The sequence below is a fragment of the Neodiprion virginianus genome, chromosome 3, assembly GCF_021901495.1.
Source record: "Neodiprion virginianus isolate iyNeoVirg1 chromosome 3, iyNeoVirg1.1, whole genome shotgun sequence".
Classification (NCBI taxonomy): Eukaryota; Metazoa; Arthropoda; class Insecta; order Hymenoptera; family Diprionidae; genus Neodiprion; species Neodiprion virginianus.
This window is the reverse complement of record NC_060879.1, coordinates 6,559,121-6,578,233: the sequence shown is the minus strand read 5'-3', so window position 1 is coordinate 6,578,233 and position 19,113 is coordinate 6,559,121. Positions and strand designations below refer to the sequence as shown.

The 19,113-nt window shown below is 38.4% G+C and overlaps 2 protein-coding genes across 3 annotated transcripts; one reads left to right on the top strand and one right to left on the bottom strand.

Annotated features, from left to right (window-relative positions):
• Positions 1-1,358: 1,358 nt before the first annotated feature.
• On the bottom strand, positions 1,359-15,322 carry LOC124300838 (spondin-2-like). Of its 2 annotated transcripts, none has more exons than XM_046755260.1 (6): positions 14,432-15,322; positions 3,747-3,946; positions 3,566-3,670; positions 3,322-3,501; positions 3,070-3,241; positions 1,359-2,411 (listed from the first exon to the last, which is right to left on the bottom strand). In XM_046755260.1, the coding sequence occupies exons 1-6, from the start codon at positions 14,634-14,636 to the stop codon at positions 2,215-2,217; spliced, it is 1,059 nt and encodes a 352-aa protein (XP_046611216.1). In that variant the 5' UTR covers positions 14,637-15,322; the 3' UTR covers positions 1,359-2,214. The 2 variants fall into 2 exon arrangements, with proteins under 2 accessions (XP_046611216.1, XP_046611214.1); XM_046755258.1 differs by lacking the exon at positions 14,432-15,322 and adding an exon at positions 6,369-7,181.
• Positions 10,676-14,570, top strand: LOC124300842 (uncharacterized). Its single transcript, XM_046755267.1, has 3 exons — positions 10,676-11,039; positions 11,560-11,814; positions 14,275-14,570. The coding sequence occupies exons 1-3, from the start codon at positions 11,003-11,005 to the stop codon at positions 14,316-14,318; spliced, it is 336 nt and encodes a 111-aa protein (XP_046611223.1). The 5' UTR covers positions 10,676-11,002; the 3' UTR covers positions 14,319-14,570.
• Positions 15,323-19,113: the final 3,791 nt, after the last annotated feature.

Sequence of the window (19,113 nt, the reverse complement as noted above, 5' to 3'; positions counted from 1 at the left end):
AGAATCGAATTTGCAAGTGCCGTTTGTGACCTAAAATGTTGAATTAATCGTAAGAAACTTTGTTTTGTTTGTACTTAATTTGCCTAATCGTGCCTAACTAATTGAAATTAAATTCTTATATTATGCTCGCGGTGTGAATGATGTTTTTTGGTGCGTTTCTCTTTTACTGTTTCATCGGGGACGAGACGCCGAATAATGACATCGTTTTTATCTACCATTATTAACAAATCTCCACTCTCGTCTCATGTCTCCAAAAATTTTGCTCTCTGTAAAATCCGACGAACAAAAATATTTGATACAATATCAATAAAAATTCATCCTTCGAATTTGACATAAAATTGATGTATAATGAAAATAAACAAAGTTAATTACGCGGGATAAGCTTTTACTGTTTCTTGGCTAAATCTCTTGATTAACTGTTTGCAGCGATTCAAGACTACGTGCAATCGTTTTTTCTCGTCAAATTAATTCTATATACTTTAAAAATAAATTGGTCTAGTGTTTTTTAAAACCGGTTGAACTCTTGTACTCTTGCTTTTTTTTTGCGGCTTTCGAAGCCAATAACTTTTCCTCTTCGAATCGATTTAAAGCACCCTTTATAGACTTGTTAGACCCCGAGGACTTATAACTAAAAAAATATAAAGAGAATACGTAAAAATTTTTCGTTTTTTGGCTGTAATTACGTCGGCATTGTCGCGAACTGCTAGACTGGATTTTCTATTTGTCGCTATAAAATATAAAAGATAATCAAAATCAATTGTGCATGTATATGGATATGAAGAATTATTTTATTTGAAAATTTTACATCGTTCTTTCGTTTTGTCTATAGTATACTGAACTTACGGTATCAGATTTAAACGTATATCACTTGAAAAGTTGACCGAAGCTCGAAATGCATAAACCCAAATCTAAATTTGAATCATCATGTACTTGCTAATCAAGAAGCGGGTTGCGCAACTTTTTTATTTGATAATAAACAAATAGATTTACAATATGTTGCTTAAGTTACGTGTTGTTCAGTGGAATGACAGCACTTAAATATCGTAAGAATTACAAAATAATAATTTAATATTCAAACGGTCGAAAACAGCCACTTGAAAGGTAAATTTTTCGACCGTTATGCCCTGTGTTCGATAATGGTAGGACGATAAAACTGCTGATAAAAGAAAGCAGAACAATGCTATAGCGCATTTAATGATCTGTAGTAACTTTAACATGAACATGTATTATTCCATATTGATGAGTAAGAATTCTCGACCTCGTATGTAATATATTATGTTATTGGTGATCGGTCAATTAAGAAAACGTAATAAATTACGTTTTCTTAATTGACCGATCACCAATAACATAATATATATATTATTCCATATTATATTCGCTACATTTTACACCGTTTCAGATGATCACGACCACCGTAAAGAGCGATGTGTGTATCTGAACAACTGCGTAATGAGGCGGTCTCCACCAACTCAGCCACTTTTTTTTATGTCCTCTCGGATCTGTTCCATAAATGGTTATATAGTAGTAATACCTAAAGGTACTCTTTGTGAGTTTGTTAATATTTTTTAAATTACTCGTTTCGGCAATGACCTTCTTTTTGTAAACCCGTATATCATGGAAGATTGAGGTAGGGTGAAAAAATTTATCACACGAAAAGTTATGTTTTTCTGTGAAGTATCCGGTGCAATATACGTTACATTTTTCATGGGATCAAAAGTCCTACTTACAGTGAAAAAAATAGAAATTATTTTTTTCTTTCAACGCGACACCTTTTATTTTGCTGTCAATTTTACAGGGCATTTGGCAGTGTATTGGAAACGTATAATAAAATTGGGATCGTGGAACTCGAACTTCTTGCCGAGTAGAAAAAAATATTTTACCGATAAGGTACACTTGAGTTCCGCTTTTCCATGAACTATTTAATGCGACAATGGGCAAGAATGTGATGTGAATGAATTGATGCGAAACTCTGAATTCCAATTGTATGCAGAATGGGAAACAGAGAGTCGTTTCGCATGAATTAGTTTAAAGTTGGGTAAAAAATCGCACCTAGATACAATGCGATAACTCTTATGGATCATCGTAACAGTAAAACAGAAGCTGAATCGCAAAAAAATGGAAGACGAAGAAGTGAAGTGGGATAATATCTGTGTCTCCTGATGAGTTATTTGCTGAAGACTAAATAAAAAATTTGAGTTCTGTTGCGGCAGCTCATCACCAATTGAAGAAACGCTCGATGCACTTCGTGTGTCCACCGCACCAACGCTTCTGTTGCATCTCTCTTGAACAAGAACCACCAAACTTGGGTGGCTTCGTTAGTTTCCTGGTCCGCACCTCGAATCCCACTCCGCAGGATGCGCTGCAGGATGACCAAGAACTCCAATGGCCCAAAACGCAGTCTACAGCTTGACCTGGACGGTACGAAACGCAACGGTTAATTGTTATTGTTGGAAAAGTAATGCAGTTACAAGGAAATCTAGTAACAGTGATCGTAATGAGAAAGAATAGTAACGTATACTAGACTTTCCGGTAACAGCTACAAAACTAATTTTCATTTTCTACCTGGTACTATATTTTTTGATTGTGGTGAAAAATGAAAATAGACAAGGACTGAACGGTAAACGGAACTAAAAATCAACCGCGCATGCGCCAAATAATCAAATCTCATTGGCCGGCGAAATCTTCCCGCAGCGATATTCTTGTCTGCGATGCAGGCGTGCCAACGTACGAAAAATGTGTACGCTTGAATTTTCAAAGAGCATAAGCATTAAATTCCGACCGTTCTTTGCAGAATCAACTTTCCGACTCGACAAAAAATGCTTCCGAAACCTTTCCGAGTCACAGCCTCGATTATTTGATATTCTAACCTCGAAAATTCGTATCAACTACATCGCTGCCGGAAACATTTTGACAGCTGAAGACTCGGGATGGCCAGCCTGCAAGAACAGCCGATAAAACTCGCGCATGCGCAGTTGATTTTCAAGTTTCAAGAGATTGTCCCGGTACGAATACCGCTCATTGTCAGAATCACTTCAATAATCGATCAGAAAATATACATGAGTTTCTCACGTGATGATTTTCTATGCACACGTTTAACGTGAGGCGATATGTGCCGATGACCATCGGGCGTAACCTTCCCAATGACGTTTGGCAAGGGAACTATAACTGGATTAGTTCTAGCAAGTTTGTTCCGTCTCCTTTTCGATCCTTTGAGGCCATCGGTAGCTCTATATATTCGTTCCTGAAAGCATACAATGTACCATTGCAACGTCACAAAGGACTGTACATCATTACTCTTAATCCAAAGTGTCCTTGACTCACCCTGGTTATATGAAAAGTCGCCAAAGGTGGAAGCGCCTCGAGCTCAGGATAGTAGAAGCTGTTCGCCGGGTGATCCGGATGCTGTGACGTGATCGCAATTATCGGCGACGTCGGTTCCGATGGCCAATCGGGGGCCGTGAAGGTGAAGCCGTTATCGGTCCCAGCGTCGAACGGCCCGACCTGCGGCAAAAGTAGAGATCCGCCATTTTCATAGGAGAATTTTCATCGAATTCCGACCACTTGCCTGAACCGATACGTTGCTTATCCATCTTCCATTCGAACAGAGTTCGTAGCTGTCCAATCCAACGAACCAGTCTGGCGATGGAACGATTTTTGATATCACTGAGACCTGAGAGAGAAATGTTGAGTTATCGGTGATGGCCTGGAGGGCATTTCCGACGATTTGGACATCGACAAGACTTTACCAAATGGTGTTTCCCGTCTGAGTAGAAGATTGTCTCGGTAGATCCGACACCTCGGACAACGGGGGGCGCCGCAAAAACGTCTTGAACACCTTGCCTCTGCTCCAGAAGCTCTCCCACGCCCTTCTCAGCCACCATGCGAATTTCCTGTTTCGCTTCGGTTCCGTTACGCCATAATACGTAGGACGGATCGTGCACCATGCCTGTATAAATTGATCGAACCAGAATTGTTAGCGTGTCGGTATAAAATTGAATTGTTGATAGTGCCTTCGATGAAGTTATCCGAATCGAAAATTATCATCAATCGAATTGCATTTCGTGTAACTTAAGGAACTGATGTTGTGGTGAAATTTAATTGTGACGAATACAGACAGACTAATCGTTAGCGATGAACAATAAAATGAACTTGGGAGTTGAATAACATTAGAGAAAGTCGCGGCCTGATTGCCGCCGGCGTTTATTTAGCGCTGCGCTGTGACTCGTAACCTTTGACTTGGTCTCGTTTGAAAATTTTGAAGACTAAATTTCACCGTTATTTTTTACACGACATACAATCTTTAACAAAATTTGTTCATTTATTGTAACAAATTTAACACGATCAAATTACAGTACCAGAAACTGAAATAAAATATTTCTACGTTCGTTGCATAGGTCGAGTCGTTTCGAAAGTATAAACGTCACGGATAAACATTTTTTACGACGTCGAAACTGTACGTAAAATCGTCTACAAAAAATTAGATTTTACGATGTACGCAGCAAAATTTACACTTTGATAAGACAATCGCATGACGGTATACGCTCATCTTATTATTAACAATAAACTTGTCGCTGCATTTGCCATCGCTGTGGGCACTTCTCTTCATAACTGTGATTCATATCTTGAGAAAAATATAAGCGTTTACAACAATACAATTAAGATTTAAGATTATTACTGGATATGATTTCTAGAAAATAATAATCTATTTTTAGTTGAGTTTGTTTAGTTTGCTTTGATACGTGTAATATACCACATAACATGAAATCAACAACAATCAAGAAATTTTTTTACTCTGAATTATTTCAACATATTTTTTTGTGTTAAATATTATCTTAGCGTTGAATTTCCAAACACCTTCAGCGAACCAATTAGTTGTATCGATAAATTTTCGTTTCGCAAAAGAATCAGCGAGTCACTTCTTCACGATAAACGTTATCCGAAAATCAACTTGTACCTGTGCTTACGAAAAAATCTAAAAACAAGATGTAACTCGGTAAATTTTGCTGTATAACCAAATTTAGTTTATCGACTTTTGATTACAAGTATCGAGGTACGAACATAATATTAATAAAATTGCGTAGCTTTTTTCAAGCACAAATTCCGCGCATTTTTTTCCGATAAATGAAGGAGCTTTAAACATTCTCTTGAAATCGTATTAAAATAAGTCTGATCCTCTGAACGCATAAGAGCTCATTGGTAGTTCGACAAGACTGAAAAAAAAAAAAAAACGGTTGCGAACATATGTAACTATCATTCGTAATTTAGTCATTCAATTGCGTGTCACCAGTTTCTTAAGTGAGAAGATTCGTGAGTGCCATTTATTACATAGTTGGAAGTTTCTTTCGGTTATGCCTCGCTTGGCTCGACTGTTCCAATTATGTTTCTACAGCTGTCTCTGGATAATACCATATTCGACTTAACAGCCGGGCCAGCAGAGACGACGCGATATCAAACCGTAATTAATTAAAATTAATTGAAAAAATAACACCGTGCAAGACGCGTGTAACGACTCCTTGGAACACCGAATCTATGTACGCACACTTCAAAGTTTCAACTGTCCAGCATCCTTATGATCTGATCCTCCTTCGCAGCGTTATAATTATTTCTGATTAATCTAACTCTGCGCCATGGGCTGAATCCGCGTATCGTGTATTACATACGCTGTGTGAAAGGCTCTTTTATGCGAATGTAATTCACCGCGAAAAGCTACGTGCCAAGTTTGGACCTCCGGGTCACGACGTTTGAATCATTGATATCTTTTATATACAGTCACGATGTTTTCAAGATTTCCCTGGGAACACCAAGAAAAAATTCTTACTTTTGGTTACTGTACGGTATTCAACTATTTTCGTTTTTTACCATAACCGAAATATGTCGGTCTCGGTATTAGAATGAAATAATGAGTTTTGTAGTCGTCAATAAAAACTTTAGGATATAATCTTGGCATTCTTTTTCGTTATGGTCACTTGTACTGACTATGTTTTATTGTAATTAGATTATTCATGGCGTAGATATAATAGATTGATGTTACAGCGTTATTTGACTGAAGGAATTTAGCAAATTGAAGAAAGAGAATTAAAATCGCAATAAGCAGAAAGATTGGTATTGGCGACTAAAATTATTCTAAATAATAAATGGTACTATATTATTTTGCACTGCCAATTAACAATGATTAAGCCGTTATTGTAACGGTTTCCATTTAAAAGAAATTTCTCTCAGTGAAGGGAAATGTCATGTCCAAAAATAATTCACAGTGGCTTTAATATTTTCCGCTTTTTCTGGTCTTTGAACTTGGTGAACTTGTATTAGGGCAAAAATAAAGATAATACAATATGAAAGAGCGAAAAAGTGCAATGAAAGGAATTTACCTAGCAAACGTGAGAATTGAGCAGCTGGCCTGTAGAGCGGATACTGCTTTGGGAACGTTTCGTTTGACCAGTGCGTGTCCATCCGTAATTTGTAAACCGCCAACGTATTCGATTTGCAGATATCGTTGCGCGATACTCTTGATTCGACGAAAATTGGCAGGATGATTAAGAACGATGCGAGAAACCACATCTTCAGATCTGCCATTTGAAACACGTGTTCTTCCGAATACCTTGATTCGTTCGCACGCGCAATGTTCGATTTATTTTTATCCACTGCCGATTTATCTCGATACCGATACGCGTTTCACCTTCATTACAAATTTCGACGTTGCACCGACGTGATGCACTGCGTTTTTACAAAACTTCAGGATCCGCGGTTACTTGAGGCTTTTTAATCGAAGCTTCTCGTACTATCGGCCCGAGAACATCGCTTAGACGACTGCTACCGTAGTTTATTATCGAGCCGTCGCAAAGAAGTTCCGACATTGGTGGAACGAGTCGCGGTTTTAAGACGACGGGACTCACTCGACGCTTCACTTTCTAACGTTATCTTCCCCGTTTCGGTGCTATTATCTAAGACACGTGGGCGCAGCTCAGATGAGTGGGATCGGCGGTGAACCGAAGTCACGGAAGAACGTGGATGAGCTCTTTTACAGCATCGAAGTGCTGGGATGGTCGGGGCTCTCCGTTCCAGCAGCCTCGCCTTGCAAAACTGTTTGCCCCCGAAACTCTGCTCGATATTTATACCCGGTTACGTTACTCTGCCGACTTGAGATATTTCGAGAAACTTAACAAACGTCCAGAGACGATGCACGCCGGGCGTTATCCTTCGAGGATCGGCAGACAACGTTTGGAATCCAATTCCTGTTTCAATTAACGACCTATCCCTCCCTCGGTCACACATCGGCTCATCGATGTTGTTCGGATGCGAGGCCTGAAATTACTCATCATTCTCTCGGACCAAGTACGATTCAGCTGTCGAATCTTAATACGACAACTTTGGCATTTATCGATAGATGAAATTTAGTCGATTTTTTACGGTTCTTTTATCGGCTGCTAATAACGATCCAGTTCTAGAGAGTGTCAAGCTACATTTATATCGGTGTAATTCAAACGTGATGGAATAGAGCATAATTTTCTTCACCAATTTCCAAGGTGAATACTAATACCGATTGCCTTAACCGTGCTGGACAGCTGTCTTCTGATCCACGATCAATATGGCATCGTCGGAGGTGGGCGTGTATCTGACATAGATTCAAGAAAGTGTAAGCTATCATACAAAAGCCGAAGACGTCGACACGTGAGATTGAGGCTTGCCCCCAGGTGCCGTTTTCAAAATATTCCTCCAGCACACTTGTAGCAGAACCAAAGCGAAATATTTTCTGTTGCATAACGTACAATAGACATCTATTTATAACTGAAGTACAGCCGCGAAACGGACCGTTGCAAATGCGTATAAGCGACTCTCCAGAATTGGTAGAACCGTGCTAAATCAGTGGAACTGTAACACATTGCATTTTAGTTTTGTTAGTTAAAGTCGAAACGTGAGAGCGCTTAATGACTCGAAGAGAAACACTTCGCAAAGAAAATCAAAATTTTAAGTGTAAATGAATTTTCGGTAATCGTGAACTGTTCGTTTAATTTCCTAACTTCGAAATTACGATCTTAGGCTAATTCAAGTCAAGCGAATGTAAAGGCTCTCCTTTATTGTTTTTCAATTGGGCCACACTCACGCTCGGAATCTAAAAACAAACATACATTCCGGCAGTTTATTGCCGCGTTATGCAGTGGTTCTAATTCCCACTCAAATATAATACTCGTAAATCGCAAGTCAGCTCTGACTCATATCTTACGTCAGGATCGAAAAGGAGTTCCCACATAATTAGAAATTACGAATATAATAAATAGCGGAAGATTTTTATTTACCAAAGTTGGTAGAAAGTTGTATCAAAATGGGTCACTTTGCAGTAACATTTTACATGTCGTTGGAATTGCAAGCAAATGTGGGACAAGTAACTATATGCATCACCTCCAAAGAAACCCTTTGGTATGAAAATCTGATTTCCTGGGAACAATTGATGGTATAAGCGTACGACAAGCACATGCCTCAAATTTGTAATTTAAACGGCAACACGAATCAACACGAACAAACTATACGCGATGACGAAATTTTCGGCAACTTGATTTGACAAATTAATTTAGTTGGGTCATTTCTTGTACTTACATCCGAATATAATATTTGACTAAAAAAGTAGCAATAGCGCAAAATGATTAGGCGTACCTCGTTTTTCGTAATTCCAACAGTATTGAAACAGTTTTTTTAACGAAACTTGTCTTACTCAATTTTTCTAGTTACTATGACAAATGAGATTTTTCTTAGTGTAGATGCTAAATTTCTCTACTCGAGCTCACACCTAAAAACATTTTAAGATTGCCTGGAGAACGAAGAATCTTTACTGATATGGTTTTTACAACGCGTACAAAGAACTTCAGCAGCCGTTAATTATTCAGGTAAATTATTTCTACGGTCGGTCGCGATAAGCAACTGCTGACGTCTGTAAAGTGGGAAACCTGACTCCGTGCACTCAACGCGTCTGCTCTTGCAAATCTCCCTCCTTTTCCCACACGCCGCGAGCATTTATCTCACTCGATCCGCAGATCTCCGAACCTGCCTACGTCACTGATCCTTCCAAGCCGTATGGCAATTAACTAGATACCGAGAATATTCAGTGACGTCTCGCTTCTTCGTCGTACTCTCGGAAAGGGATAAAAAAAATTCCCAGCTTTATCCTTGTGACGAGATTTCAACTTGCGTATATCGGCGCCGCGAGATCGACCGATCCTGTCCTGCAAGTATTGAGGAAATTTAATATCGAATACTTAATCGTACTTTCAACCGTCTGGGCCAAAGGTCAATAAACCGCAGCATTATTGCGGAATGCATTTTGCAGCACACGGAAAGTAATTAATTTTGGAATGTATTATGGGTACACTGCGTGTCTAGTGGCACAAGGTCCTAAGCGCCAAAAAGGCGATTTTAGTGGCAAAAGATCGTAGGAACAGATTATTTTTTTTTGTCGCTACATTCGCTTCAAAAAAGTCGAAAACACTTGGATCGATAAAAACGAGCAATTAAAAACCGTAATAGAAAAATATCGTACGTTGGTTGGTGGAATACGATCGTTTCCAGTTGACAAATAATACAGCTGAAAGGAAACGAACACGGCAAAATTTCGTATCCACTAATTTTATTTGAGATACATGTTTTTATTGCAAACGCTGTAGAAATAGCCGAAACGCATGAATAAGTCAAAAACAACGCAAACTTTTAAATTGCCCCGAAAAATATTCTAACATTAAAGCAGAAGATCGTATCCATATTTTTTCACATCTGAAAATGCTTCAGAAATGTTCGGGACGCATAGATAAATCGAATTTGGAGGTTATTCAGAAAATTCCCAATTTTTACGCGTCAACATACGACCTTATACCTATAATGTATACGTATACTATTGATTAAAATGATGCTCTTTCGTGGAGTTAGGAACAAAAAGGCGCAAGCGCCAGTATATACGTCCTTCTGTTTTCAATTGTTAAATTACACAATCTCTAGGATTATAAACAAAAGTTCTACATATAATGACAACAAGTAATGCAATATCACTTATGGCCTTTTACAATTACAGGGCCAATATACATATAGTGCGTCACTTTTCTCACTTCTAGTATCTTTTTTTTTCATATTCATTTTTTTGTCACTATACTTGAAAATGGATATTGGCCGGGTGTATAAAGCTTGTAGATGCGTGACACACGTGTAAGTACGGTAAATTCTTTGTTGCTCCTCAAAAGATGAGATCTTCAACTCTGAGAAAAACTTTGGAATTTCGGTTTTATCGATAAATCAAAAATTCATGCCTTTTACGTGCTTATAACAGAATCGTCATAGGCAGAGTTGTTTAATTTCCTTGTTTCCAATTTTTTGTTTATTTCGTACTTTCTTCAACCTTCTATTGAACGTGTTTCAGGTGTTTCACGTCATTAATTTGAAAAAATAAATGATACGACTTTTTGATTTGCAAAATGCCAAACGGTCATATAATGTCACTTACGACCTTTTGACTTTAGATACGCGATACTGTTATCGGAAAGATCACCGCTTCCAAGTTTGACGTCACCAACGTGAATATAGAACCCCGAAATCTGCAGTGCCTATAATTGATCGTGATCGCGGTCAACGAGGAAAATTCTTCGGCTATGTTAATGCATCCTCCGCGTACAGCGAATGTTCCTTGGATCGGACCCTTCCAAGCCACGCAGTCACCGTCCGTGCTGGAAAATGTACAAATTTTTATCATTGGCCGACTGTAACACATACTTATGAGTGCTGCCGACCAAGATTTCAAAGTGTGTGTTGGTACCGGCAGCGATGCCCATAGGAAGGGTTTTCTTTCGAGGGACATTCGCGTATATAAGACCTGAATTCACCTGGCCAGACTCAGTACACTTTCAATCACAACGTGGCCAAGAAGGGACTACCAACGGACGTAATCAGCCGTAACAGCAACACTTAAGTATTTACGTTATTGGACTGTTCGGCACATTCCTGAAGAGAGATAGTCAGACTGTCCATCATGAAATTAGCATTAACATCTCTTGTCATCGTTGCCGGTGAGTGATGTTACTAATGTACATTTAACGATCAAACATTTTGTTGTTCCGTTTCCTTACTACATTTTTCCATTTTCTCGTGAAGTTCTTCGCACGTTTCATATTTCAATTGCACCGGTTGATTATCAATTTCTCCACTGAGCGAGTGTTATAATGGGCTGGGCGATAGTCTGGATCTGAACAGTTTTTCGAGATGAATGAGATACATTTGTTACATAATCACTTTTGTCCTCTTGAATACGAACGAAGGATTCTTGTTGGTAATTGTCACTTTAATGAAGCTGCTTAGCGCGAAATTTTTGCACTCGATGTGCTTTTGGGGGTCAACTTGAACTCATCGTTAGCGGATGAGTTCCTCATTCATTGGAACAGCAAACGACCAAATTCCGAATCTGTCGCATAATCGGTACATTGACATTTCTACCTACAATCTTCTCATGCGATAGAGAGTCGTATGTCTTATGCTACACTCATGAATGACCATTCGACGACTCATAATTCACCCTCACATGAATCCCAGTTTTGGCATGCTTCGTCCACGATGCATCAGCCCAGCGAAATTGGTGGGAAATAAACCAAGATGGTTCGGTGGCGCTCACAACCTCGAGGACGTCAACTTCCGCTCCGGCAACAGTGGCTACACTCCCTACAGCTTCCGGGTTGCCTGCCAACTGTCCATGCGTCACTACTCCGCAGTACAATCCGGTCTGTGGTGATAACAGAATCACCTATACCAATCCAGAAACGCTGAAATGTGCCCAAGATTGTGGCCTAGGTGAGTGTTTGTATCGCGGTTATGTCACGTGCTAACGTAGATATTTGAATGGGGATTAAGGAAGGTTTGCTTCATATTGTGGAGGATTTTTTTTTTTAAATACTTTCATCATACTGTCATTGTGTCACCCCTTACTGTAGTCATTTTGCAATCGTAATCACTTTGTAATCATAAAAACCTCTGCAATCTAACAGTCATTTTTTTGAATGTATGTTTTTTTGATAATATGAAATGTAAAAATCGTGCCAGTAAGATAGATTTATTCGTTGCTCGTTCTTGAAATACAATAAAAAAGTTGACATTTTTTATGCTTTTTACTTAATTTATTTTCAATACGAAAATCACAGTAATAATCGTAATAATCTACAAAAACATGTCTGTAGCATTAAGGGAGCTTTCCAGTGTGAAATTTTCAAAAAATCGATTTTTTTTTTTTTGCTTTATCGAATAGTATACACTCTTCCGAATATTCCCTGAAATTTTCATGCCGAAATTCAGATTATTTCGGTTACTGTACAGCATTTTTTGGAAGAAGGCAACGGAGCGCTACAGCTGCCGCGTCGGCCGTCTGCCCGTGCGACTGTTATTTCTATTGTCTCGTTCCTACCTGCACGTACATGAACTTGGCTCGCCAATTGTCGAAAATGTGAATTCGGACTATTGCATAATTTGCCGTTAATTAGCCGTAAATTAGTCGCGCGACTTATTTTTTTGTCGCACTCAATTTTCAAAAAAAAAGCGGATGGCGTGCTAAATTCTTGAAAATCAATCAATCACTGTGTGTGGCAACTAGCCCCAAAGCACGTATTCTGCGGCAAGCAGATAGTAGAAATCGCTACGCAGTGTGCTGTGTGCACCTTCAATGAAGGTTACGACCCAATTTTAAAAATTTTGGAGACGACGGGATGCACGATAGGGCCGAGCGCCGCAGATTTCGCCGCTAAGTACAAGAATGCGCGCATCATCCAAACAAACCGCCAGGCGTCCCTGGACAGCAAAGAGGCGAGGACAGCTCGTCGGACTGAACAATCCATTGAGCACGATCTTTTCGAAGAAGCAGAAGGGATATTGTACGGACCTGGCATCGCTGATTGACCGTAAGTAAACGATTTATGTAAAATTTCCTGACTTGAAACTTTGAACGCGTTTTTCTCGAAACAGCATTTTTCAAAACGGTGTCCAACTTGGAGGGCAGAGTTTTAAAGCTATCGAGTTGAATTTTTTACACAATATTCTTAACGTCATTGTTTATCGTGCTATGGAAGCTTTTTTTTTTTTTTTGACATCTTCCTATTTTTTTGTAAAAAAAACTGCCAAAAAAAATGCTAAAATCGATACTTTTTGTTCAAACCGGCGCCATTTTTGCAAAAAGAAAAAAAAGGAAAAAAGCCTCCATAGCACAAAAGCCAATTATATACCGATCAATAATCTTTTTGTGTTTTTTGTTTCAGATCAAAATTGTGACCCCCAACGTGGACACCACATCCAAGTGCATTTTCTGCAACAATTGTTTCATCATTTTTATAGATATTAATTTATGAATAAATCGATCTTTAAAAAATTGTTTAGTATTCTTCAATACCCAATTAATATACAAAAAAAAAACCAGACCGATTAGATTATTTTTTCTTTAAAAAAAAAAATCGCGAAAAACAGCGATTTTTCGGGCTGTCACACTGGAAAGCTCCCTTAAGAGCATACAACGATCGCTTTAATCAATCTTCACGTCTGGCATCCCATCGTCAGCTAGGCGAGAAGTGTATGCAGTATACTTTGGTATACGCTATTTAACTTGTAAAACAGAATCGTTGATGATACATGTGATCACATACGATAGCTTTTTTTCTTGTAATCACGATAGCCCTGAAATTTGTTTGTGGCCATATAAAAAAGGGGAAATCTTTTACAGTGATAAACATTTTTTATGTAGTCTCTGTGGTCTGCAATCACTGCGTCACTTTTTTCCGAGTAGCCGATCATTGCCTTGTGTCAAATCACGATCACGACTCGTATTACAGATATAATACAAATCATTTTTATTTCTTACCCAAGAATTGTTATTGAGTAACTTTAAAATTTTACCAACATTACCGATTCCATTGAAATGTTAGATCTGGTAGATCTAATCAGTTTCAGCTTTGTATCTTAATATCGGATTTTGAATCTTCTACGATGTTGATAGAAAATGTAGGTACGCTAGATTTTTATGAAATGTAGAACTTTACTTTGAAATTTGAATGGTTTTATTCAACCCAATATTAGCAATGGGTATTTAATTATTGCATACTACCAGACGACCGTGATGAAAGGATAGAAATAGATTACGTAGACTGCTGATTGAATGCGAATCGCTATGTAAACTGTATCTATTGATTTCTCCTCACCGGAGAATCATTTCACTGATCGTGTTATACCATTTCGATAAATAATAAGTTACAATGTTTTGCCTTCTATTTTCAGCCGTGAAACTGCTCTTCCATGGACGCTGTGAAAAGCTTCCATAAGAAGTATAATTTGCCGGAGTCTTCAACATAATCGCAGTAATAAAACATCGTAAACTTTTACAAGAGCATACATGGAGATATCACAATACGACAGAGTAAGAAAGTGAACTTACCTAACAAACGTGAGAATTGAGCAGCTGGCCTGTAGAGCGGATACTGCTTTGGGAACGTTTCGTTTGACCAGTGCGTGTCCATCCGTAATTTGTAAACCGCCAACGTATTCGATTTGCAGATATCGTTGCGCGATACTCTTGCTTCGACGAAAATTGGCAGGATGATTAAGAACGATGCGAGAAACCACATCTTCAGATCTGCCATTTGAAACACGTGTTCTTCCGAATACCTTGATTCGTTCGCACGCGCAATGTTCGATTTATTTTTATCCACTGCCGATTTATCTCGATACCGATACGCGTTCCACCTTCATTACAAATTTCGACGTTGCACCGACGTGGTGCACTGCGTTTTCACAAAACTTCAAGATCCGCGGTTACTTGAGGCTTTTTAATCGAAGCTTCTCGTACTATCGGCCCGAGAACATCGTTTAGACGACTGCTACCGTAGTTTATTATCGAGCCGTCGCAAAGAAGTTCCGACATTGGTTGAACGAGTCGCGGTTTTAAGACGGCGGAGACTCACTCGACGCTTCACTTTCTAACGTTATCTTCCCCGTTTCGGTGCTATTATCTAAGACACGTGGGCGCAGCTCAGATGAGTGGGATCGGCGGTGAACCGAAGTCACGGAAGAACGTGGATGAGCTCTTTTACAGCATCGAAGTGCTGGGATGGTCGGGGCTCTCCGTTCCAGCAGCCTCGCCTTGCAAAACTGTTTGCCCCCGAAACTCTGCTCGATATTTATACCCGGTTACGTTACTCTGCCGACTTGAGATATTTCGAGAAACTTAACAAACGTCCAGAGACGATGCACGCCGGGCGTTATCCTTCGAGGATCGGCTGACAACGTTTGGAATCCAATTCCTGTTTCAATTAACGACGTATCCCTCCCTCGATCACACATCGGCTCATCGATGTTGTTCGGATGCGAGGCCTGAAATTACTCATCATTCCCTCAGGCCAAGTACGATTCAGCTGTCGAATCCTAATACGACAACTTTGGCATTTATCGATAGATGAAATTTAGTCGATTTTTTACGGTTCTTTTATCGGCTGCTAATAACGATCGAGTTCTAGAGAGTGTCAAGCTACATTTATATCGGTGTAATTCAAACGTGATGGAATAAAGCATAATTTTCTTCACCAATTTCCAAGGTGAATTCTAATACGGATCGCCCTAACAGTGCTGGACATCTATCTTCTTATCCACGATTAATAAAGCATCGTCGGAGGTGGGCGTGTGTCTGACACAGATTCAAGAAAGTGTAAGCTATCATACCCCAGGCATCGTTCTCAAAATATTCCTCCAATGTACATACAGTAAAACCCAAGCGAAATAGTTTTTCTTGCACGAGGTATAGTAGATATCTATTTATGTGTGAAGTGCAACCGCGGAAACGATCGTCGGAAATAAACTACCCTCTAAAATCGGTAGAATCGTGTTCAAACAGTGGATCTGTAACATATTGCAGTTCATCTTCCTTACAGTAAGTCGAAATCGAAGCGTGACAGAGTGTTTTACGACTCGACGCCACTTCACAAACAAAAATGGATCTTAATTGAAAAGAAATTCTCGGTAAACGTAAATGTTTGTTGAGTTTTCAAGCTTTGAAATTACGATCTGAGGCTGATTCAAATCAAGCGAATGTAAATGCTTCCTTTATTCTTCTTCAGTTAGACAAGCGCTTGCTCGTAATACAAAAACAAACATACATTCGAAAGGTTTATTACCGCGGCCCGCAGTCGTTCTTTAAGGAGGGGGAGGTACAGCTTGGACGGACTAAAATCATACCTATTTTTAGGAATTTTGTTTTTAAAAAAACTGAAAACACTTGGAGCAATTTCAGTTTAAGGGCTTTATTATTTATACTATCAGGATTATTTTTTTCATTGAAATTAATAACAATATGGAGGCATGGCGCAAATAAGTATCGAACGACTCCGAACTCGAGGACTTTAATTTCCGGTGTCACATCTACTGACATTACTGTCTAGCTTGTAACATTTACAAAAAACTTATGCGATAGAAATTCAAAAATTTAGCCACGAGGTAGAATCGATAAACAAGTTTTGAAGATTAGGTCCAAATTTCAAGTCGATAAGTTAAAAATTGACCGAGGAATCTGCGTCACCGTATTAAAGACGTGGTCGTTGGCTAATTATATTCGCCGTGCCGCCATTTTGTTATCAATTAAAATAAAAAAATTCTAAAATTTTCTCGAAACTTTAAGTAATAGAGCTCTTAAACTGAAATCACTCTGAGTACTTTTATTTTCTTAAAAAAAAAAAAACTCCTGAAAACATGTATGATTGATTTTAAACCGTCTCCAAGGTGTAGAAATACTAGATAGTTTTAGTAAAATGGGTTATTTCACGACAAAATTCAATACAAGTAACCATTTAGTACGTAATTATAGTTTTAAGCACCACAATTTCTAGTTAGTGTAACCTTATATCCTTTTGTTAATTTACTACAATGCTTTTAGTTTTATAAGGTCTCAAAACCAACTTCTTATTGTTACTTAGAAGAAAAAAAATTACAGTACAAGTGACTACGACAAAACGAATAATATCACGTAGTATTTGTTTTGGTCAAAGTTGTGAAAATCATTTTTATTTCGTACCCAGTATATTTTTTTGTTACGATAAAAAAAAATTAAAATAGTTTAACATTGTACGATATATAAAACCGTACAACTAGAAATTCCTCCTTCCACTGAGGACGGAAGCTGCTTCATAAGATTCGCCTTTATAATCGTATTGTCCCTTCATTTATTTACAATATTAGTTGTACAAAATATTAAAAAAACGTTATCAATCTAATATCATTACCACCACAATTTATGAAATTTCGATATAAAATGTTGAATAAATAACCAATTGCAAGTTTCCTCACATAATGAAAAATTTTACGGTACAAAAATCTGAATTTCCAACAACAATTGACACGAAAAATTAGTCGAATGTTTGAAGAGTGAACGAACGAGGAAATTCTGTTTCATAATTTTTCACATTTCCATTTCTTTTCTCTATACAGGAAATTTCACCAGAAATGTAATTAATTCAAGTCGATTGTAAAAATAAATTTCACTTCGTTTATCGGAACCTTGAACTCGAGTCAGGCTGGTTCTTTGATGATTGTTACCGTAATCCAATCTCGTTGGAATTTAGTTGACCTCGAATGTTCCGTGACTCAAAAACACTGTGCGAAATCAGTTGGTACGAACAAAGTGGGATATGCACATACCTTAAATGCGAACCTTGAACTCGATCTGTACGAATATTGCTGTAGCAAGAATCAACGAGGCGAAATAAGTATCACTTTTGTATAAGCACGCGTCTAACTTTGCGGTCCAACAGTTTGACTCGACAAAGTTAATTTAGACATTTGCAATCCTCGCACCGTTTTATATTTCAATAAATGAGGCTAATTCCCGCATGGTTGTGCAGAGAATAAGTCAACAGCCAAGCCACTATTCATACGATCGTTCCCGACTACTTGATCCGAAAAACCTTCGGCAATTCTACGATGCCTTGACATTTTTAAACACGCGTCAAATTTCTATTCAGTACCAAAGTGACGATTTTTTTTTACCACACCAAATATGCACACAAGTTAAATGGTTTTATTATGAGTCCGGTTATTCGTCATCCTGCATTAGTTTTAACGGTAATTGAACCCATGAACTGTTTTGTCTTGCAGCTTGAACGATGGCTGGTATTTATCTTCGTTCGAGCTTCGAGCGTGAATCGTTGTGGATGTAATTTCTTATTCAACAATTTTACCCTGCGTAACGTCGCTCCGTGCGATTTATTCACAGAAATGAATATATGAGCAGTCAAATACTTTCATGCGAACTTTTGCCATTAGTATTCATTTAGCGATGCCTTTTACGTTACGGGCTCGTTTTAAGTTGTTCCGAAATTGTACTCTAAACCAATCGCAGTTCGTACAATGCAACATTTCTTCGTCGATTTCGTTGCAGGAAAATATTCCGTTTACCTTTTTTCATTCACAATGTACATTTCTAGAAATATTTCTTGTATGAATTATCCTTCAAATTGACTCTTATGGTGCAATTAAAGTTCGCGGAAAGTAGGTGGAATTAATTTAAGTTCAGCAAGTGACCGTAAACAGTGTAAAGAATACTCTTGATTCTAATAACTACGCAGCTGACGATGCCTAAGATGACACTTTCACAGCACAAATAACAATTCAATCTATCATAAAAATTGGTCCAATATTTTACGACCTTCGGCTTTGAATATTTTCGTACATGTTTGCGTGTGAAAAACACTGCCTAGCGAATGAGGAATTTTCAGCGAAATGGTTTGAAATATTCGAGGTAAGTCAGTTTTCTTCGTAAATTTTCTTTGAAAATTATCATCACAGCTACTCACATTTTACAACTATTACCAATACGGTTTTTACATGTGCGCATCGAGAATTTCACCAGACGTCAATTGTTCGGATAAATTATTTCTGCGGTCGCGATGAGCGACCGACGGACGTCTGGAAAGTGGGAAGTCCAGCTGATTCTTCCTACGTGTAACGTATTTGTTACACCCTTGTTTTCCTTACGTGCCGGAAGCACATATCTTTCTGTAAATCCCCAAACCTGCCTACGTCACTGCACTACACACTACAAAACTAATTTTAATTTTCTTCCTAGAACTGTAT

Bases quoted from the DNA above. Each gene is read 5' to 3' on its own strand.
- LOC124300842 (XM_046755267.1), top strand. From the start codon at position 11,003: ATGAAATTAGCATTAACATCTCTTGTCATCGTTGCCG. The intron at 11,040-11,559 runs GTGAGTGATGTT...CATGAATCCCAG, and splicing joins ATCTCTTGTCATCGTTGCCG to TTTTGGCATGCTTCGTCCAC. The intron at 11,815-14,274 runs GTGAGTGTTTGT...TTCTATTTTCAG, and splicing joins TGCCCAAGATTGTGGCCTAG to CCGTGAAACTGCTCTTCCAT.
- LOC124300838 (XM_046755260.1), bottom strand. From the start codon at position 14,636: ATGGCAGATCTGAAGATGTGGTTTCTCGCATCGTTCTTAATCATCCTG. The intron at 3,947-14,431 runs GTAAGTTCACTT...CAATTTATACAG, and splicing joins TCAATTCTCACGTTTGTTAG to GCATGGTGCACGATCCGTCC. The intron at 3,242-3,321 runs GTGAGTCAAGGA...GTATGCTTTCAG, and splicing joins CGACTTTTCATATAACCAGG to GAACGAATATATAGAGCTAC.